The 23,772-nt window shown below is 41.0% G+C and overlaps 1 protein-coding gene across 2 annotated transcripts in view; it reads right to left on the bottom strand.

Moving 5' to 3' along the window:
* The window catches only part of ARMH3 (armadillo like helical domain containing 3), a 219,401-nt gene that overhangs the window by 110,364 nt on the left and 85,265 nt on the right, over positions 1-23,772 (bottom strand). For both annotated transcript variants that reach the window (XM_049855289.1, XM_049855291.1), the window contains exons 21-22: positions 12,000-12,082; positions 10,937-11,063 (exon numbers count right to left, since the gene is read on the bottom strand). In XM_049855289.1, coding sequence (XP_049711246.1) covers positions 10,937-11,063; positions 12,000-12,082 — 210 coding nt within the window. The remainder of the gene's footprint in view (positions 1-10,936; positions 11,064-11,999; positions 12,083-23,772) is intronic.

The raw sequence follows: 23,772 nt of genomic DNA on the forward strand, positions 1-23,772 counted from the left end.
TCATGAAAAACAAGAAAACACTAAGAAACCTTCAGAGAGCAGAGAAGACTAAGGAGACATGAAGACTAAATATAACGTGGTATCCTGGATGGAATTCTGGAATGAAAACGGGACATTAATAGAAAAGTAAAATCCAAATAAAGTCTCAAGTTTACTTGTTTTGTTTTAATGGGCAAAATATCTGAACAGACACTTTACTAAAAAGGATACATACGCGGCAAATAAGGACAAGAAAAGATACTTAATATCATTATTCATCAGGGAATTAAAACCACAACGAAACATCACTATATACCTATAAGAATGGCCAAAAAAAAAAAGAACATTATGAAGTGTTGACTAGCATATGGAGCAACCATACCTTACATACTTTGCTGGAAGGAATATAAAATAGGACATTCACTTTGGAAAACAGTTAGGTGTTTTCTTATGAAATTAAACATACACTTACCATATTACCCAAAATTCTCATTTCTAGGTATGTAATTTAAGGAAAAGTTATGTTCACATAAAAATCTCTTCAAGAATATTTATAGGGGGTCCGGAACTCTTATACACTGCTGGTGGAAATGTAAAATGGTACAACCACTTTGGAAATCTATCTGGCGTTATCTTAAACAGTTAGAAATAGAACTACCATACAACCCAGAAATCCCACTCCTTGGAATATACCCTAGAGAAATAAAAGCCTTCACACAAACAGATATATGCACACCCATGTTTATTGCAGCTCTGTTTACAATAGCAAAAAGCTGGAAGCAACCAAGGTGTCCATCAACGGATGAATGGTTAAATAAATTGTGGTATATTCACACAATGGAATACTACGCATTGATAAAGAACAGTGACGAATCTATGAAGCATTTCATAACATGGAGGAACCTGGAAGGCATTATGCTGAGCGAAATTAGTCAGAGGCAAAAGGACAAATATTGTATAAGACCACTATTATAAGATCTTGAGAAATAGTATAAACTGAGAAGAACACATACTTTTGTGGTTACGAGGAGGGGGAGGGAGGGAGGGTGGGAGAGGGTTATTTACTGAATAGTTAGTAGATAAGAACTGCTTTAGGTGAAGGGAAGGACGATACTCAATACATGGAAGGTCACCTCAACTGGACTGGGCCAAAAGCAAAGAAGTTTCCGGGATAAACTGAATGCTTCAAAGGTCAGCGGAGCAAGGGTGGAGGTTTAGGGAACATGGTTTAAGGGGACTTCTAAGTCAATTGGCAAAATAATTCTATTATGAAAACATTCTGCATCCCACTTTGAAATGTGGCATCTGGGGTCTTAAATGCTAACAAGCGGTCACCTAAGATGCATCAATTGGTCTCAACCCACCTGGATCAAAGGAGAATGAAGAACACCAAGGTCACACGACAACTAAGAGCCCAAGAGACACAAAGGGCCACATGAACCAGAGACCTACATCATCCTGAGACCAGAAGAACTAGTTGGTGCCCGGCCACAATCGATGACTGCCCTGACAGGGAGCACAACAGAGAACCCCTGAGGGAGCAGGAGACCAGTGGGATGCAGACCCCAAATTCTCATAAAAAGACCATACTTAACGGTCTGACTGAGACTGGAGGGATCCCAGCGGTCATGGTCCCCAAACCTTCTGTTGGCACAGGACAGGAACCATCCCCGAAGACAACTCATCAGACATGAAAGGGACTGGACAGTGGGTAGGAAAGAGATGCTGATGAAGAGTGAGCTAATTATATCAGGTGGACACTTGAGACTGTGTTGGCATCTCCTGTCTGGAGGGGGGATGGGAGGATAGAGACAGTTGGAAACTGGCAAAATTGTCACAAAAGGAGAGACTGGAAGGGCTGACTCATTAGGGGGAGAGCAAGTGGGAGTACGGAGGAAGGTGTATATAAACTTATATGTGACAGTCTGACTTGATTTGTAAACGTTCACTTGAAGCTCAATAAAAGTTAATAAAAAAAAATATTTATAGGGGGTTTATTTATAATTAGATGGGAATAGTTAATGTGCTCAGCTGCCAAACAAAAGGTTGGAGGTTTAAGTCTACCCAGAGGTGCCTTAAAAGAAACGTCTGGCTACCTACTGCTAAAAAATTGGCCACTGACAACCCAATGGAGCACAGTTCTACTCTGACATATATGGGGTCACCATGAGTTGGAAGTGGCTTGACAGCAACTGGCATATTGCTAAAAATTGGAAATCTTCCAAATGTCCTTCAATTGACACTTGGATAAACCAAGTGTGGCATAGTCATACAATGAAATGTTACTCAGAAATAAGAGGGAATGAACTACTGATACATGCAACATTAATAAATTTCAATTGTATCATATGTGAAAGACAGACTCAAAGACTATACACTATATGATTCCATTTATATGACGTTCTGGAAAAGGCAAAACTATAGGGACAGGAAATAGAACACTATTGCCAAGGGCTGAGAGTCAGAGGAGGAGCCGACCTCACAGATACATGAGGGAAATTTTTGGAGTGATAAAACTTCTATCTCTTGATTTTGGTGTTAATTATACTATTACAGGCATTTGTCAAAACTCCGAACTGTACTTTAGAAAGTCTAAATTTAACTATATGTAAATTATACCTCAAAAAACCTGACTAAGCCTGGGGTCTCAAAAGTTTGCAAGTGAAATGGTACAATCACTATGGAAAATGGTACGGTGCTTCCTCAAAAAGCTAGAAATAGAATTAACATACGATCCAGCAATCCCACTCCTAGGTATATATTCTAGGGAAATAAGAGCAGTGACATGAACAGACAAACGCACATCCATGTTCATTGCAGCACTATCCACAATAGCAAAAAGGCAGAAACAACCTAAGTGTTCCTCAACAGATGAATGGAAAAACAAAATGTGATACATACACACAATGGAATACTACACAATGATAGAAAATCAAAAGAAGTCTGTGAAACATAACAGGAATCAATCTGGAGGACATTATGCTGAGGGAAATACGTTAATCACAAAAGGATAAATATTGTATGATACCACTTTCATAAAAAGTCAAGAATAGGTTTACACACAGAAAGCAACATTCTTTGATGGTTACCAGGGATGAAAGGTAAAGTTAGGGAGGGAGAATCACTTACTCTGATAGTAGACATGTGTTAATTCTGGTGAAGGAAAAGGCAATACACAATTATGAGAGAAGTCAGCGTAACGTGACCAAAGTAAATGAAGATCCTGAGAGGTACACAAGAATAAAGGACAACTACGGCTTACCATAGCTATAACATATACAGTTCTGTAACAACAGTAATAACAACCAAAAATTTGTGAGTGGTTACATAGATAGATATGTATGCTATATAGGTGTGGGAGGCATACGGGAGTACAAGCATGTGCATATATAGGTACAGTTGTGGGCATCTATATATACATATTTATATGTGCTACATACATATTTATATATATAAGAGAGCACATGAGGGGTACAGTTATAGAAACTTCTGAGGCATATCCAAACACCTCGTGGGACTGCGTTACTGGGCTTAAAGGCCAAGGACCACAGTCTCAGGGGACATCTAGGTCAACTGGCATAACATAGTTCATAAAGATAATGTTCTACATCCTAGTTTGGTGAACAGCATCTGGGGTCTTAAAAGCGTGAGAGCAGTCATCTAAGACACAACTATTCTATCATCTGGAGCAAAGAAAGGAGAGTGAAAAAAAAAAATGTTTGGTGAACAGCATCTGGGGTCTTAAAAGCGTGAGAGCAGTCATCTAAGACACAACTATTCTATCATCTGGAGCAAAGAAAGGAGAGTGAAGGAAATCAAAAATTCAAGGAAGCAATTAATCCATAGGAATAATGGCTCACATGAACCACAGCCTCCTCTAGCCTGAGACCAGAAGAACTGGATGATGCCCAGCTACCTCTACTGACTGCTGACCAGGGACACATAATTCTCCCACTTAGAATGGGAGAAAAGTACAGAACAAAACTCGAATTCATAAAAGAGACCAGACTTACTAAACTGATAGAGACGGAAGGAACCCTGAGACTATCACCGTAAGATACCCTTTTAACCTGGAACTGAAGAAACTCCTAGAGGTTACCTTTCAGCCAAATAATAGATTGGCCTATGATATAAAGAATAACACCCATGACGAATGTGCTCCTTCGAACAAGCAACTACATGAGATCAAACAGGCAACATTCGCCCAAAATCAAAGATGAGAAGACAAGGAGAGCCAAGGAAACTGGAGGGATGGAAATGGGGATGGCATGGTGGAAATAGGAAGAGTGCTGACATAGTGCAGGAATAGCAACCAATGTCACAGAACAATTTGCGTACGAATTGTTGAATGGGCAACTAAATTGCTGTGTAAACTTTTACCTAAAACACAATAAAGTGGCCATCTAAGATATAACAATTGGCCTCTATTTGCCTAGAGAGCAGCAGAGGAAGGAGGCCCAGGATCAGAGAAGGAACTGGACTGCAGGTAATACTGCCTCCATTAACTACTACTGCCTCTTTTGCCATGAGACCAGAAGAACTGGATGGTGCCAGGCTACCATTACTGAACAATTTGATCAAGGAACCAATAGATAAATCATGATCAAAAGGGGAAAAAAAGTGAAAATAGAATTTCAAATTCTTACAGAATCTAGACTTACAGGATCTACTGAGACTGGTTGTTGTTGTTGTTGTTAGGTGCCGTCGAGTTATAGCGACCCTATGGACAACAGAATGAAACACTGCCCGGTCCTGAGCCATCCTTACAATCGTTGTTACGCTTGAGCTCATTGTTGCAGCCACTGTGTCAATCCACCTCGTTGAGGGTCTTCCTCTTTTCCGCTGACCCTGTACTCTTCCAAGCATGATGTCCTTCTCCAGGGACTGATCCCTCCTGACAACATGTCCAAAGTATGTAAAACGCAGTCTTGTCATCCTTGCTTCTAAGGAGCATACTGGTTGTACTTCTTCCGAGACAGATTTGTTCATTCTTTTGGCAGTCCATGGTATATTCAATATTCTTCATCCACACCACAATTCAAAGGCATCAATTCTTCTTCGGTCTTCCTTATTCATTGTCCAGCTTTCACATGCATATGATGCGATTGAAAACACCATGGCTTGGGTCAGGAGCACCTTAGTCTTCAAGGTGACATCTTTGCTCTACAACACTTTGAAGAGGTCCTTTGCAGCAGATTTACCCAATGCAATGTGTCTTTTTGATTTGTTGACTGTTCCTTCCATGGCTGTTGATTGTGGATCCAAGTAAAATAAAATCCTTGAAACTTCAATCTTTTCTCCGTTTATAATGATGTTGCTCATTGGTCCAGTTGTGAGGATTTTTGTTTTCTTTATGTTGAGGCGCAATCCATACTGAAGGCTGTGGTCTTTGATCTTCATTAGTAAGTGCTTCAAGTCCTCTTCACTTTCAGCAAGCGAGGCCATGTCATCTGCAGGTTGTTAATGAGTCTTCCTCCAATCCTGATGCCCCGTTCTTCTTCATATAGTCCAGCTTCACGGATTATTTGCTCAGCATACAGGTTGAATAGGTGTGGTGAAAGAATACAACCCTGACGCACACCTTTCCTGACTTTAAACCAATCAGTATCCCCTTGTTCTGTCCGAACAACTGCGTCTTGATGTATGTAAAGGTTCCTCATGAGCACAATAAAGTGTTCTGGAATTCCCATTCTTCGCAGTGTTATCCATAGTTTGTTATGATCCACACAGTCAAATGCCTTTGCATAGTCAATAAAACACAGGTAAACATCCTTCTGGTATTCTCTGCTTTCAGCCAGGATCCATCTGACATTAGCAATGATATCCCTGGTTCCACGTCCTCTTCTGAATCTGGCCTGAATTTCTGGCAGTTCCCTGTTGATATACTGCTGCAGCCGTTTTTGAATGATCTTCAGCAAAATTTTGCTTGCATATGATATTAATGATATTGTTCTGTAATTTCCACATTCAGTTGGATCACCTTTCTTGGGAATAGGCATACATATGGATCTCTTCCAGTCAGTTGGCCAGGAAGCTGTCTTCCATATTTCTTGGCATAGACGAGTGAGCACCTCCAGCACTCACTGACAGACACGTGCGGGACTGAGACTGGAGGAACCCCCAAATCTACTGCTCTAAGAAAATCTTCATACCATGAACTGAAATTATCCCCTGAAGTCAACTTTAAACTAAACAATAGTTCAGCTAAATTAATAAAGAATATTCACCATGAGCACTGTGCTCTTTTAATGAATTAATCTGGGGGCAGGGCCAAGATGGTGGCGTAGTCAGACACTTCTGGTGATCCCTCTTACAACAAAGACCTGACAAAACAAGTGAAACGATTATATTCATGACAAGCTGGGAGCCCTGAACATCAAAGGCAAAGTTAGAAAATGGACTGAGCAGCGGGGGAGGGAGAGATGGTTCAAAACCAGAGAGTAGTTGCCGAACCTGAATTACCCTCGGCAAAAGCTAAGTACTTGTGTATATTTTACCGCAAGCCAGCTTCAGTGGCTGTCGATTTCCCTGGGCCTGAGACAGGCTCTGCTGAGCGACCTGAGCCATTCTCCTGGCCTTGGAGAAGGAACAAATTCACAGTTGAGGGAAAAGATAATCTGCCAGCTCCACTAACCTGGGAAGCTCAGGACAGAAGGGGCTGTTGTCCAGGCATAAATGGTCTGTGGGCTCTGAATACCTTTCCCAGCTGCATGGACCTGTGTGGACCTATTTCAGGAGAATAGACCCTTGGTGGCTGACTGCAACTGTTTCAGCTGTGTGGTGGAGAGGTGGGTGTTTGATGTTTGACACCACTTTCCCTATTAAACAGAGTCCTCACCTACCCACATCATGGGGCTAAGGACTGGTGGTTCCACTCACTTCACCCAGCCACCTGTGACAGGCGTCCAAGGATAACTGGTACTTCCCAGCCCTTACAACCAAAAGCATTGGGTGCCCATGGTCCATATGTAGAACCCACCCACCTGTGTTGTCTAGGGAACAGGGACGCGATTTCCTCACAGTCACTCAGGGGATGGTTGTCAGCACCCTGCCTTGTTCAGAGTGTGACCCCCTGCTGCAACCAGATACCAGTACCCACACCAAACACCCTTGCCCCTCTAAGACTGAGGACAGAGTCTGTACCACACACTTGATGAGGAACTACCTGGACACTTGAGCTGAATCCATACAGGCAAAGTGAATGGGCTTCTAGGTTCACATACCTGGTAACAGCTCTAGCCAACTGGTGACAGGACGTTAGCACTTCGAAAGCAAAAATAATCAAGCTAGCTCACTCAAGCAACCTATTTGGGCATATCAAGACAAAACAAAGCAAGAAGCTAAGATATAGTAAGCAAACACAAAATAAATTAATACAATAACTTATAGATGGCTCGGAGACAACAGTCTATATCAAATCACATAAGGAAGCAGACTATTATCGCTTCAACAAGTTCTCAAAATAAAGGATCAAATGATCTTCTGGGTGAAGGTGCCTTCCTGGAATTACCAGATCCAGAATACAAAAGATTAATATACAGACCTCTTCAAGACATTAGGAACGAGATCAGGAAAGAGATCAGGCAATACGCAGAACAAGCCAAGGAACACACAGATAAAGCAGTTGAAGAAATTAAAAAGGCTATTCAGGAACATAACGAAAAATTTAATGAACTGGAAAAATCCATAGACAGCAATCAGACATTCAGAAGATTAACAATAAAATTACAGAAAAGGCCAGCATAGTTGGAGCGGGGGTTTGGGGACCATGGTTTCAGGAGACATCTAGGTCAACTGGCATAATAAAACCTATTAAGAAAACATTCTGCATCCTACTTTGCAGAGTGGAGACTGGGATCTTAAATGCAAGCAAGCAGCCATCTAAGATGCATCAATTGGTCTCAACCCACCTGGAGCAAAGGAGAATGAAGAACACCAACGATACAAGGTCATTACGAGCCCAAGAGACAGAAAGGGCCACATAAATCAGAGACTACATCAGCCTGAGACCAGACGAACTAGATGGTGCCCGGCTACAACCGATGACTGCCCTGACAGGGAACACAACAGAGAAGCCCTGAGGCAGGAAGACAGCAGTGGGATGCAGACCTCAAATTTTCGTAAAAAGGCCAGACTTAATGGTCTGAGAACTAGAAGGCCCCAGGAGGTCATGGTCCCCAGACCTTCTGTTAGCCCAAGACAGGAACCATTCCCAAAGCCAACTCTTCAGACAGGGACTGGACTGGACTATGGGACAGAAAATGGTACTGGTGAGGAGTGAGCTTCTTGGATCAAGTAGACACAAGACTATGTGGGCAGCTCCTGTCTGGAAGGGAGATGAGAGGGCAGAGGGGGTCAGAAGCTGGCCAGATGGACATGAAAATACAGAGTGGAGAAAAGGACTGTGCTGTCTCATTAGGGGGAGAGCAACTAGGAGTATATAGCAAGGTGTATATAAATTTTTATATGAGAAAGTGACTTGATTTGTAAACTTTCACTTAAAGCACAATAAAAAGTTAAAAAAAATAAAAAAGAAACTTAAAAAAAAAAAGGTATTATCTGTATGAGATCAAATTGACAACAGTAACTCTAAAGCACAGACGAGAAGTTAAGGGGGTAGTGAGTCTAAATCAATGGTGGTGAAACAATACAGGTAGAGATAATGAGAATGATGACACAACATGAAGAATGTAACCAATGTTGTGTCATCATTACACATTCTACGTGTAATGAATTGTACACATAGAAACTATCAAATGGGTGTAGGTTCTGCCGTGTATATTTCCACCAAAATTAAAAAAAAAAAAAAAAAAACCTGACTAAAAAATTAAATGTCTTTCCCACCAGAAGTTTGATCACACTTTATACAAAATGAAGAACACCTAAAACATGCTATTTCCTGTTTGTCATGTTTCAGTTAATGAAATTTTTACTTTCATATTTGTGCTCTCCTGGTTACCCTTTCATTTCCTTGGCAGGTATGGGCATTCCCTGGTACCGTTTCTTACCTTGTTGCTGTAGTTATAAAAGCTTATCTCATTCGACAATGGGTACATGGCCCAGCTGAATACGTAATCAGACTTTTATAAAATTCTCCCTCACTCTAACTCTCTTCCCTTTCCTTATCTAAAGTTATCTTCATTCATCTTTTTGATGGGTCCTAAACCCTCTGAAGGAGCCCTGGTGGTGCAGTGGCTAAGCGCTCAGCTGCTAACCAAGAAGTCGGTGGTTTGAACCCACCAGCCACTCCATGGGAGAAAGATATGGCAGTCTGCTTCCTAAAGATTTACAGCCTAGGAAACTCTATGAGGCAGTTGTACTCTATCGCATAGGGTTGTTATGAGAAGGAATTGACTCAAAGGCAACAGGTTTTTTTTGTTGTTTTTTTTTTAAAGCCTTTGGAACAGCTCTTTACCCTTGGAAAATTCTGTATTCACAGAAAACACCGGTGAAGCCAAACAGAAGGACATCACACTAGGGTACACTGAGTGTATTTGGCCAATAAGAAATCTATTTGGAGGTTCTCACAGAAGACTTCTTATTTCTTTAAAAAAAAAAAAAAAAAAAAAAGACATATGTTGTGCTATGACAACTGGAACTTGCTAACTTGAGGGGAGCTGACATGATGCCAACACCACTACAATGTAATGTATATGAGAGAGCAGAGAAATAGAGAGAATTTGGGTCCTTGCAGACATTACTGAGCAAGTGATCACACCATTCTGGAACTGTCATTCCCTTACAGTTCTTGTAAAGTGAGAGAATTTTCTTGTTGTTTAAGATAGTTTAAGTCCGAGTTTTCTGATACTTGCAGTTGGAAACATCCTACTAACACAAGCCCCTACATCAATGCCTAAGACATCATACTGCCAAGCTATATGTGGTTCTCTTAAAAGTTTTCCTCCCAGGTAATCCTTTTTTTCCCACTGTTTACTTCTTCTCTTTTTCTTGGTATTCATTATTAGTCCCCTCTACTTTTCTTATTATACGGCAGTCCCAAGCATAAGGCAGATTTTTCACCAGTAGTCTTATCAAAAGGAATAAAACAAAGTAATCTATGGTGACAGGAAGCAGATTAGGGGTTGTCCAGGGACACAGACAAGGACAGGGAAAGGGTGCAAGGAGAGACATTCTAAATGGACACAAGGAAACTTCTGGAGGTGATAAATGTGCTCATTATCTTGACTATATTTTCAGGTGTACATACATACATCAAAACTTTTCAAATTGTGCTCTTTAAACATGTGCCATTTATTATATATCAATTATACCTAAATAAAGCTGATAGTTTTTTGCTTTTTTTTTTTTTTCAATAAAGCAGTTTTACTGAGTGGCTTTCTATTTCTGTTCAATCTACAGGGACCTTTCCTTACCACTCAATGGTAGAAGTGACTTGGCTCTTTACACAAACTTATGGGGGTGTATGGCTTCTTTCAGAAATAAGTTATACTCATTACGGATGCACAGTAAACTTTTAGTGAGCCAATCACCAAAAGGTCTGCAAGAAAGATTTTTATCTAGTGCCCACTTCCTCTTATAAGTTATTGTAAAAATACATAGGTTCATTAAGACTCCTTAAAATCCTGTATCTTCTCAAATTACACAATTTTTTTTTTTTTCTAATTTGGTACCTTTGGGATCCAAGCTTCTCTTTTTGCCACTGTCAATTCCCAACACTATTTCACTTCCATCTCACCGATAACTCACTAAATCCACAAACCTCTCTTTCACTCACATCTACAAAGGGCTATAAGGCTGCTAACAGACTTTCCACTGAGATGAAATCCGAGTTCCTAAAGGCAATGAGGTCCATATATACCTGAGAAGACTACTATGCTTCTATGCCAAGCAAATGCATAGAGCAACTAAAGAAGAATCTTTTGTAGTTTTTTCCTCTTACATGTCAAAAACCAGACAGTTGAAGGAGAGAATGGAGTAAAAAGAAGAGACGGCTTACCCATGGAGTAGAGGTTGTCAAAGCTCTGGTGCATGCGGATAATCTCGTAGTAGAGTTCGTCATAGCTGCTGGGGGTAGGCAAGAATGTGTCGCCGTATGTAATAAACATATTAAATAGGTTCACGATCTGGAAAAGAAGCAAAAGCCCCATATACAGGCATCAGGCTATGAAGGCCAGAAGGGTATGATCAGTGGTATGCTGGAGCCAGCTCTTGCTGACTTCCAAAAGCTGATCGTTAAATTTTTAAGATTTTTGTGAGCTGGTTGTTAAACACAACTATTATTAAAAATCAACTTCTATAAACTTACAGTTAAATAAATTATCTTAAAAGAAGTAAATACTCAAAATTCATCACTTTCCAATTATTTTTTACCTTTTACTATTATCTATGTTCTTGATATTAATTTACATCTCATATCTACATGGTGGGAATACCATATAATGGTGTGCTACTACACATCTCTCCCTAAATCTGCATTCAATGATGTCATGCTGATAGCCTGAAACTGGCCATGGTGGAAGTAGTTATACCATGGAAATTTGTAAAAAATGCTATAAATCAGGGCTTCTCCCCCACTACCTAGAGAGCCAATTGCTGAACATTTACCAAGACACCACTAGATACTATCCTGAGAAGATAGTTAAAAGGCACAATGACCTCCTTTTACCCCAAATAATCAACCAGATAAACAGGCATCTGTAATGTCCCTAGGACACCAAGAGCAACCATGGTACAACCACTCATATGACTGGGACATCTCATAGAGGCTTTGCTATTTACCAACATAGAGACTATATATAGTAGCATAGTACTGTCTCTTAACTGGGCCCAAGGCTCTCCATTCATACAGAGATCTGATCTATATCCTCCCCTACCAGACAACACACTCTTATAAAGGAGAAAGAGTCCCAGGTTTTGCCAAAGACACAGGTGAGAGTAGGGAGCACCAGTCTAGAGATTCTGATCCAAGAGGAAACTATGGGCCTGGTTCTCCTAGTGTCTTAATCCCCAGACCACCAGTTCCTATTTCAGAGAAAGAAATTTTTTTTTTCATTACTTACCATAAGGGCTAATGTAAAAATGTTGTGTTTAGCCAAAAGTACGGTCTCATTTGACATAAGGAACTTCAGCAAATTGATCAAGGCTTAAAAAAAAAAAGATAATGACAAATTATTTAAGCATAATTAATAAGGCTAAAGGAAAGCAGACTAGTTCTACAGAAATTCAGACGGGGCTAAAATGAGTATCAGCTGCCAGGGACTTTTAAAAAGTAGGTAAGGTTCTAGCTCATTGTATAGTTTCTGGGGTCTTAGAAGCTTATAGGCAGCCATCCAAGGCATGACAATTGGTCTCCATTTGCCTGGAGCAACAGAGGAAGAAGGAGAATCAGGAAGAGGAGGAGAATATGGAATGAGTAGCTAATTGCCTCCATGAACAACTGCCTCCTTTGCCATGAGACCCGAAGAACTAGATGGTGCCTGGCAACCATTACTGAACATTTTGTTCAAAGATTCTATAGTAGAATCCTGATCAAAAGGGGGAAAATGCAGAACAGAACGCCAAATTTTTACGGACTCTAGACTTCCCGGAGCCAAGGGGGCTGAGTGAACTGCTGAAACTACTGCCCTGAGATAATCTTTAAAACTTAAACCAAAAATATCCCCTGAAGTCTTCTTAAAACCAAACAATAATTAGTAAAAATGTCTGCCTTGAGCATTATGCTCTTTTAAGAACTATCTGTATGGGATCAAAGTGACAACAGCAACTTGAAAGATTAGACAGGAACCTCAGGGGCCAGTGACTTTATGTTAATGCAGGAAAAACAACTCAGAAATCGAGGATGAGAATGGTTGTACAACTGATGAATGTCATCAATGTCACTGAACTGTACACACAGAAACAGTTGAATTGGTGTATGTTTTGTTGAGTATAGTTTCAACACCAACAACGAAATAAATTAAGAAAAAAAAAAAGCAGGTAAGGTAGATATGTTTGAAGAAAGCACTGACAAATTCCCAAGCAATTGTCTGCTTATCTGCCCATAGAAGGACTTTTTAAAATCTACTTTTTGCTACTTCTTAAATAGCAATTAAGCTCAGAAATTTGACTATAAAACTGACATCTTAGTGTTCCAAATTTACTCCCACATGGTGATTTCCCCATCAAATTTGCTCAATTTATAAGTCAAAATGAGGGTCCACCTCCTACCCTAGACTGCTAGCATCTCATGTTACCAAGTTTTATCCATGTGTCTATTTCAAACATCATTGCCAAGAGGGCCATCTATCAATTCCAGCTGGTCACTAGATGCGTCAGCTATACTGGACAACCTACAACTGGGCTTCAGCTATGCATGGGAGGAAAGCTCACAGTGAGAAAAAAGCCCTTAACTGTTCTAGCTATTCAAACAAAAGTGCAGCTTGCTCTGTCTGTTCTTTCTCGACAGTGACAATATTTACCAGAAAGGTCCCTTCTCTGCCTGGCAATTTTTAATAAGGGGAGAAACTGCTGAAACCCAAGCAATCTCAGTAAAGAGACTGACTGTCAAGTCCTTAGGTTAACAGTACAGCTTTAAGGACATTTCTGCAAATAAATTTTAGGCATAACAGAAATTACCAGGTGCCTTGTTCTCTTTTACCTAGGACATTTGTCCATGAAATAAATCCTGTTTCTGTGCCCATTCTGAATAATGTCTCTGTACCCAGCTCTCCTTTTTTTTTTTTTTTTTTTTAATTTTTATTGTGCAGCTCTCCTAACTTGATGGGAAAATATAAAGAGCAGCTGCAAGCAATCTGTAGTTCTTCTGTCTTCTCCCCGTCAATCCTTCCCTCCCACGAACCCAAGAAAATGTCCGACCTTTTCTTTGATAGATCATATCTGCTTCTCTACCAGTAGATATGATAACCATTTCCCCACGCTGTCTGAGGTTTGTGTGAAGATTACTAGAGTATAGATGTGAGCTTTGATTTGGAACAGCAGGGAATGATGAGTAGGAGTAAGACTCTCCAGATACTTGCTGCCTGCCACACAACAGCCCTCACTCTCCAGCCTCTCAAAGCACAGGTACAGAAAAGAAACAGCAGGCAAGGAAAGTACAAGAGCCTGGCAAGTACATTCCATTTCTAAAGCCTGAATCTCTCCCCTCAAATAGCAAAAAGCTTTCCTAGGGATGAAGGAGGCAGACATCCTCACGTGAACGCTTCACCCCTGCCCTGACTTTAGTTCTCTAGTGTCCCATCATGGCAAGTTAAGTGATAGGCAGCTGGCCCTTTTGATGTTGTCCGTTAACAAATGATCTGTTGGACTGGACCCAAAAAAAAGCTCCATGGGAACACATTTTGGATCACACAAGCTGTTTAGCTCCTGCTAGGAGCTTAGTTAGGGAACCCAAGGGAGCACTAGCAAAAATCCACATAAATATGAGTAACCCCAGCCCAAGCCTCCTTCCTTAATGAAGATCACCTTGCGGAGTAATTTAATGGCTGCCTACCCACTCCCTAATCACAAGCTTAGACAAGTCCCGTTAATGGTAAAACACCTGACAATCAAACTCAATCAACTCACAAAAGACAAAAGAAGGGGATGGGTAGAACAAGTAGCACTCTGTAAAATGTGATGCCTGCAGACAAAACAGCTTTTGCACACATCCAGTCAACATGGGCTTTTTGTCCCCAGCACACACAACACAGAGATGCAGCCTCAGCAATGACTACGTGGTAATTAAGGGGCAGGAAACCTGGAGAAAAGGAAGTGGGAGCAATGATTTATTGCTCCGCTGTTGGACTAAAGCTAGTCTTGATCTCTGGGACTCAGAGTCAGGGATGACAAAGTGATAAATATGAGGGGAGGAGGAGAGCACTTCTGGCACAGACCAAGAAGCAACCTGTGTCCCAACTGCCACAGACATTGGCGGAGCCAAAAGGTATTGAAAAGAGTCCAGAACTACAGTTTTCTAATAGTCACTACCAAGGGGGACTTGCATTCTGCCCCTGATAATTTACATCAGACCAGTGTTTTCTCACCTGGAAGTAGTAATTGTCTCTGGAAGGAGTTTAACAGGCAGTTAAAATGAACAAAGCAACCTTAAACTTGGCTCTCGCAAGCCCATGACATCAGAGACCACAATTTCTCTGCAAGAGAGAATGTCCCAAATATCCTGTGAAATAATGCTTTTTCCTTTCATTGGCACCCTGACTTTGCACTCATTACATCAAACTGTTCTGTGTCCTGTACACCACTACACATGCATTCTCTTCTGTCTTCTGACCTGCTGTGATGATAGTTCTAAGTCTGTGAGGCTTTGATATAGCTGGTTATAAATTTTTAGACCTAGAAAGGACAAAAAAAAAAAAAAAAACCTCATTGCCATCAAGTCGATTCCAACTCACGGCGATCCTATAGGACAGAGTAGAACTACCCAATAGGGTTTCCAAGGAGCAGCTGGTGTATTCAACCTGGTGACCTTTTGGTTAGCAGTGAATCTCTTAACCACTGTGCCACCTTCATTTTTAGAAAAGAAAACCTTCCCTCCCCCAAACTAGCTAGTGATTAAGCTGGGACTAAAACCTGATCTCCCATTTAGTGTTCTTTCTACCAATTCCATTAAAATAAAAATTAAACAAAAAAGATGCTAGATGGAGTTAAATGTTAAAGGAGGGGGAAAAAAAACCTACATATAAATGGTGTACTTAGATTTTTGACTATGTGTACTCTTACCAACACTTCTCTAGACTCTAGTTTATAACCTTCTCCACCTACTGGCTGCTCCAGGTTATTTTCATATATTTAGTCCCCTTTTTCTCTTGGTCTTCATTTACTTATTAGAGTACAGTTGTTTAATATCTCGTTATTACCTTTCTACTACCCACTCTCAACACTAAAAGACTCCCTACTACCCACTCTCAACACTAAAAGACTCCCAGTAGCTCTTCTCCTCACAAGCCACCTCAGCAGGCCCTGGCATCCTCTACATCTGCTCTCATCTCTTTTTTACATCTTGCCACTCACATACCGCTCCCCTTCTCTCTGTCTCTGCTTACTCTCTAGAATCTTTTAAAAACCCAGCACATAACTGCCTACTAAAACTGTTCCTAATTCCCTCACTCGGCGTTGCCTCCTTCACAATTCTGTACTGGGCATGGAATGTGACTGGACCTGGAATTTAAAGGGAGTAAAGATCCCCTTTTCTTTATGCAAAATGGAAACCAAAACAAAAAAACATGAATATAAAAAATAACCAGGTTATTCATAACCCATTATGGTGTAGAGTACACACAGGGTTTAGAGAGCCGGCCAAAGAAGAGACTACCCTCATGTCAGAGCAGTTTCAACGACAGACAGAACTGGCACTTAGGAACTCAGTGCCAGCACACAAGTAGCACGGTGCTCATGCTGGCTGGCTCCTAGTTCACCCCCTGTACCCTCCCCACACACATTTTTAGAAAACTGCCCTTGATCCACTTGTCCACTTGGTGCCATCTGGGCACATGACCAGCCAAACTGTTCCAAGGACAGTCACCGAAGTAGCAGTACATAGAGGGAAGAGGGAAGATAATGATAAAAAATAAGGGGTTGATTGTATAAACATAGTATTGTTAATTAGTCATATGTCATAATAGTTTGCTAACAGGCGCAGTACATGTTTTAGTCATTATGAAGATACCAGGGGCAGGATGTACTTTGTTTTCTTTTTAACTTGATCCTTTGGTTTATCATGCTCATTTTTAAATAATGGTGCTTAAAAAGGGAGTGGGGGATAAGGAGCTAACACAAGCCTCTTCCTCACCAAAGGTCTGGCCCACTGGTCTGGGGGATTTCCACAGAAGGGCCTTATATAATAGGAACTCAATAATGTGCAAAAGAGTTTTGCCCATTAGGTGAGTAATGGCTGCTCATTTCCACAAAACAGAATGGCACAGCTTGTTGCAGAGCGTATCCTTTGGGGATAAGGACGAGCTTGATGGTTGAGTACCTCCAGGACTTGAGAGACAAAAGGCCTCCATTCTCCAACAGCTCCAGGACAGTGGGCTGCCAAAACACCAATGCCATATAGGCATATTATAGAGGAATGCATCATTTTCTCCTGCAGAGCAACAATCACCATGGCAATAACTGTGCCAGAAGATAACAGAGCATCTCAAGCCTTCCTCTTTTCTACTGTACCCTACTGATACCTTAAAAAGAGACACTTAGCTACAGGAATCACCTTTTCCAAACTGATTCATCTCTTTTCAAAGTGAGAAACACAACAGTCATAAATGGCAAGAGAGGTAACACTTATTAAGTGCCTGCTGTGCGCTAGGCATTATGTAAAACCTTAAGGTACATTATTCTCACTGAATCCTCTTAAATAGCCAATGAAGGAGGTATTATTTCCCCATTTTACAGATGAGGAAATTGAAATGCAGACAGGTTAAGTTACCCAAAGTCACATAGTTGGTTGGAGCTACTTTACATTAAGGAAACCATACTAGGGAGAAGGTGCATGACTCTTCCTGCTGAGGTATGTGAAACTGTACTGGTTCTTCGTAAACTTCCATTTAACAAAAAAATTTTTTTGGAGGCAGTGCTTTAAGCTACCCAGGACCAATACCTATACTTTAGTCAGGACTCCATTAACCAGCCCTTCACATGTCCAAGTGGCCAAATGGAAAATTCTGTTAAGTTCAGGGTGCACCTCTCCTCTAACCATCTTGGGATTTTATTCCACTAGCCTGGGGCAGTTTAACCTCCATATCCTCAAAAAACAAAAACAAGAGGTCAACGTTTTTCTTTCCATTGATGCTACCGTGAGCCCCACAAACACTCCACCCCAACTTTCTGTAACCTCAGCATAACTAACTGGCTGATACTTACATTGTGGTACACTGTACTGAGTACAGGGCTAAACATACAAAAGTGCTTCCTCTTTGATGGGGAAAAGGAAAGGAGCCAAATATACTCAGTCAAGAGAGTCCATGGTCTCTCGGGCAAGAATGCAAATTCAAAATGAACCCTCAGCAGCCTTCAAGACCATACAATGGCAATCTTCAGAAAAATATTCCAGGTTTGCCACCAAAGCTACCAATGCACGGAGTACCAACAACCTCCTAGGAAATCCTTGGGGATCTTGGATTTGACTCTGAATCTTTGCTGTCTCATCTACTAAATGAGGCTCCAGATACACAGCTCCAAATACTTTTACTGTGCTAAGTAAAAAATAAAGTTTTATCTATGAAAATAGAGTTATGTCAGTGAAATGTCTGAGGTATTATAAAAAAAAAAAAAGAGGTATTATACTACACATTAAATACATTTAAGCTACTATGGTCCAAGTGTAAGTGAATATTCCACTAACACTTGTTTCTTCACTGGAAACTCTTTTCTACCAGGTCCCTTGAAAACTTAGCTCCTGGGCTCTTTTTCAGGAACTGCCAAATGGCTGCAATTGCTGCCTCTTTTAACTCTATACTAGAAGCAACTGTTAGTCTCATACTTAGCTTTGGCCCATCGCCATTCCTTGGGGAGTCTTCTGCATCATGCTTGGTGAAACAGTAGGATAGCTATGCAGAAATTCTGACTTTTATGCATGTAGATGCTGGTGGAATAAAGCCTAGTGTGCAGGTTCTGGGAAGCTGAACCCGGGGCCAGATACCTTGATGGTTCCCTGAGACTCAAGGGGATTTCCAGAGGCAGGGGAAGCCAATCTATTTTTTTAAATGGATAGGGTTCAGCACCATCACCTGAAAATCCTGCCACACCTTACAAAGTCTCCCTTTCCCCCACAAAGAACCTTATTTACAGAGCTGTTCCTAGCATTAATGTACCCCACACAATGTGGACTTACCCAGATTTTTTCTATTCTGCTTTGAATTCAGAGGGAGGGAAAAAAGGTAACAGCAAATTGTGTTGCCATGTAGGAGTAGAATGAATAATGAATATGGGAACTTCTCCAGGACTAAAACCTGTCCCCTACACTGAGGTAAACCAGGTGCAGAGAGGAACAAGCCAACCACGGGAAGACACAATTAAGTGGTAGCTCAGATGCCTGCCTCAGAGAAGCAGAGGGGAGGCTTAATTACAAAACCAAGTGAATGACATTTAAATAAGATTAAAAACAGGAAGGAGACAGAGTGCCTCCAGCAGAGCACAAATAAATGTCTCCACAGAATCAGGTCAGAGAGAGCTGTCTGTTTGAGCAGCTTTTACATGCTATGAAGAGAAAGAGGTAGAACGCAAAGCAGCACTCGGGCCCTATTTTGATGCCCGGCATGGAGTTAGAATGAGGTGCCACAGATCCCAAATCAAAGCCTGCTCATTAGGGAAGATAAATAATTTCACAGTGACTGATAGATGAAAAATATTAGCATCTTACTTACTTAGGAGGGAAGTCAAGGAACTCAAAGGACAGGCTGGAAATAGCACCAGTGTAACAAGCTAATGCCACCAAAACCCCAGAGGCACTATAAACTCAGCCAATTCCAGCATCTCTGGACAAAATCACCAATTACCTAGGGACAGTCCCTGTAATCAGCAAGCTCGCTGTCAATCAGCACCATGGTGCAGGAAGGATTTAGAAGCCAACACCTGCCAGAAGAATAATTTAAAAATATACTGGGTGGCTTCTCAGAATACAGGCATCTGTCTGGCTGCAAACCCAAGTGCCTCAATGAAATAGAGGCTAATGAATCAAACAAGAAAATGGGATGGCTTTGTTTGTGTGCAGAAACCCTGGTGGCAGAGTTGTTAAGTGCTACGGCTGCTAACCAAAAGGTCTGCAGTTCGAATCCACCAGGTGCTCCTTGGAAACTCTACGGGGCAGCTCTACTCTGTCCTACAAGGTCGCTATGAGTCGGAATCGACTTGACAGCCGTGGGTTTTGTTTGTCTGCTGTGAGCCTCTCCAGGTGAACAGAGCACAAAAGTCAGTATGTCAACAGGCTACACTGCCTAAATGTTCCACACCCTTCTAGATGAACCAGAAAACAAAGCAAATCCTTTCTTTTGAATGGAAGTCAGGTTCTATCCTCACCATTTTCCTTGCTCTTGATGTAGTATTTGCTAAAAGCGGAAATAAGGCTTTCAACATCTCCGATTCCACATTCACTTGGGAAAACGGAAATTCTCACAATTACCACCAGCCCTCTTCTTTATAATGAAAATGAGTTTTTACGTGAAAGTTCTCATATCCCAGACACTGGGAAAGGCAGGATACCATATACCTCATTTTTGTTCAGCTACCTCTTAAAAAAAAAAAAAATTTTTTTTTTTTTTTTCACCTCTCAGGAGCAACTGTCTTCTTCTCAGGCCCCATACCCACTGCGGTTGAGTAGATTCTGACTCATAGCGACCCTGTAGGACAGAGTAGAACTGTTTCATACAGTTTCCAAGGCCATAAATCTTTACGGAAGCAGACTGCCACATCTTTCTCCCGTGGATCAGACTGCCGACTTGGGTTAACAGCCAAGCGCTTAACTGCTGCGCCACTATGGCTCCTTTCAGGCTGCTCATTTTTTCCAACATTGCCCAGCTGAGAGACAAAATCACCCTTGCAGAAATCTAATATTTAAGGAGACTATGTCTTAGTTTTTTGTTTTTTTTTTTTAATGTCTTAGTTGAGCCATCTGATGTAGGACCAAGAACTTTGTTTTTGCCAGAATGAGGGAAAATCAATAACAGACCTGTCCTGGTCACTCTAAACCCAAGGAAGAATGATTCCTTATTATACCAAATGCTATATTCCTTTGGAACTAGGACAGGCAGAGCAACATCAGCTACTTCTTCCTCTGTCCCTTCCACTTGAAAAGATGCTGACGGGCCTAAGAGAGTTGACACTTCTCTGGCTAGGAAGGGATTTCTACTGCAGAGAAACGAACAAGGAAAGATTTCTCACTTTTCTAGGGGCTTTTAGGTCAGGAATCTTTTTCTCCCTCTAATAGGCTAATCCTGTTAAGAGATTTTATTTTTTGCTTCTGTCAAGTTTCTGAGGGAGAAAGATTCAAAGTAGTGTAAAATTTTGGTTTTAGCCAAACGTGATTTGAAGGAAAAAAACTTTCTGGTACTCTTTTTCAGTCTTAGGGCTTTGTACACTGCTGTACAGAATCTTTCGTAACTAAATTATGGAGAGAAATGCTCCTATTATAGAGAGAATTGTGCCCCGCATAAAGATATGTTGAAATCCTAACCCCAATATGTATGACTGCGACCCTGTTTGGAAGTAGGATCTTTGAAGATGTTATCAGTTAACAAGAATTCATACTGGAGTAGGGCGAGTCTTAAGTCAGTATGATCAGTGTCCTGATACAAGGAGAGAAGATACACAGAGACAGAGAGACATCAGAGACAGGGAGACAGAGGAAGGATGCCATGTGATGCTGCAGCTGCAACTCAAGGAACACCTTGGAGGTACCAGAAGCTAGGAGAGAGGCACGAGACAGTTTCTCTCAGAGCGCTCAAAAGGAACTGGCAGCCAGCCTTCCAGAACTGCGAGAAAATAAATTTCTGTTCTTTAAAAGTCACCCATGTTATGGTACTTTGTTACAGCAGCCCTAGAAACTAATAAAGCCAGTGGCTGACGAGTCAATTTCGACCCATGGCAACCTCACGTGTCAAGAGTAGAACTGTGCTCCACAGAATTTTCAATGGCTGATTTTTCAGAAGTAGATCACCAGGCCTTTTTTCCAAGGCACCTCTGGGTGGACTCGAACTTCCAATATTTTGGTTAGCTGCTAAGTACACTATCTGTACCACCCAGGGACTCCAGGAAGCTAATACAGCCCACTATGTTAGAGTATTCTAATTTTAAGAGAGAATTTATTATCCTTAGAAGAAAAAATCTCTCTCTTCTTACACACATAAGCTTAGAACAGTCTTAATTAGGCATTTCAAGACTGGAACAGATCTTGTGACATATTCTCCTGTTGTGAATTGAATTGTGTCCAACAAAAATATGTATTGAAATCCTGGCCCCTATAAATATGATCTTGTTTGGAAATAGGGTTTTCTTTGTTGTGTTAATTAGGTCATACCCAAGTAGGGTGAGTTCTAAATCTAATCACTTCTGACTTATTAAAAGAGCATAAGTGGTTTTTTTTTTTTTTTAAGAAGATCCCCGTTTTCTAGCTTATCTTCTTGAGTTTGTGTATTGTTAGGTATGGTTTGTATCTTATTTATGCCTTGTATTAGGGCCTCTAGCGTTGACCCTATTTTTTCTTCTATATCTTTATAGCTTTGGGCTTTATATTTCGATCTTTGATTCATTTTGAATTAATTTTTGTGTATGGTGTGAGGTATGAGACCTGTTTCATTTTTTTTCCCCACAGATGGACGTCTGGTTTTGTCAGCACCATCTGTTAAAAAGACTGTGTTTTCCTCATCTGATGGCCTCTGGGCCTTTGTCAAAGATCAGGAGACCACAGGTAGATGGACTTACATCCAGGTTCTCAATTCTGTTCCATTGGTCTATGTGTCTGTCATTGTAGCAGTACCAGGCTGTTTTGACTACCGCAGCTATATAGGAGGTTCTGAGGTCAGGTGGTGAGAGTCTTCCTACTTTATTCTTCTTCTTCAGTAGTGATTTACTTCAGCCAAAACCAGACAGGCCCATAAAACAAAACAAGACTAAATGGGCACACCAGCCCAGGGGCAAGAACGAGAACGCAGGACAGGCCAGAAAAGCTGGTAATGGGGTACCCAAGGGCGAGAAGTGGAGAGTGTTAACATGTTGTGGGGTTGGTAACCAACGTCACAAAACAATATATGTATTAACTGTTTAATGAGAAACTAATTTGCTCTGTAAACCTTCATCTAAAGTGCAATAAAAAAGAGAGCAGAATGGGTGTAGAGACGTGCACAGGGAAGACAGATGCCATGTGAAGGTCATCTACAGGCCAAAAATGCCAAGGAACCAAGGAACGCCAAGGGCTACTGACAAAGAACAAACAGACACAGCCGTGACACCAATTTAAACTTTTAGTCTCTCGAACTGTGATAAAATTAATTTTCGTTCTCCAAAGCCCCCTACTTGTAGTATTTGTATTACAGCAGCACTAGGTAACCAAGATATCCCCTAAATCACGGAAAATTTAGAGGGAAGGGGGAGAACAATTTAAAAGGCAATGTAAAAAATAAACAACAGCAGCTGCCAAAATTCCTGTTCTCATTTAACCTATCTTTTTACTGTTATGTTCTTTCCCACCTAGATACCCTCTTCAAAACTAAAAGAAGCAATATTATACAGTTATATAAGATGTCACCCTTGGGGGAAGCTAGGTGAAGGGCACATGGGACTCTATGTACTATTTTTGCAATTTCCTGTGAGTCTATAATTACACTAAAATAAAGTTTTTTAAAAAACTTAACTAAAAAAAGGCAGACAATTAAAAGTTCAAGGAATTCCCCCAAAAAACCAAGCCCGCTGACATCGAGCAAATTCCAGCTCATAGTGACCCTACAGGACAAAGTAGAACTGTCCCATAGGGTTTCTAAGGCCATATATACTCTTTACAGAAGCAAACTGCCACATCTTTCTCCCTCAAAGCAGCTGGTTGGTTTGAACGCTGACCTTTCAGTTAAGAGCTGTGCACTTAACCACTGTGCCGCCAGGACTCCTCAGTTCAAAGGACAGTTTCCCCAAAACAGGGGGGACTGCCAAACTGTCAAAACTATACTTAATCTACACAAGAACTGCCAGATAAATCTATGGTTCAGGCTTTCTCTTAAAACATTTCAATCCTGTATGACAACACCTGCAGTATAACAAGCTTCCAACAAAAGGCTCTCAATTCTCAGTCTCAAGGTGTACCTAACCACGAAGTCAAAGGCTTCTGCCAGTGATGGGAAAGTCAGCTGGATCCAG

This window comes from Elephas maximus, chromosome 16, assembly GCF_024166365.1.
Source record: "Elephas maximus indicus isolate mEleMax1 chromosome 16, mEleMax1 primary haplotype, whole genome shotgun sequence".
NCBI lineage: Eukaryota > Metazoa > Chordata > Mammalia > Proboscidea > Elephantidae > Elephas > Elephas maximus.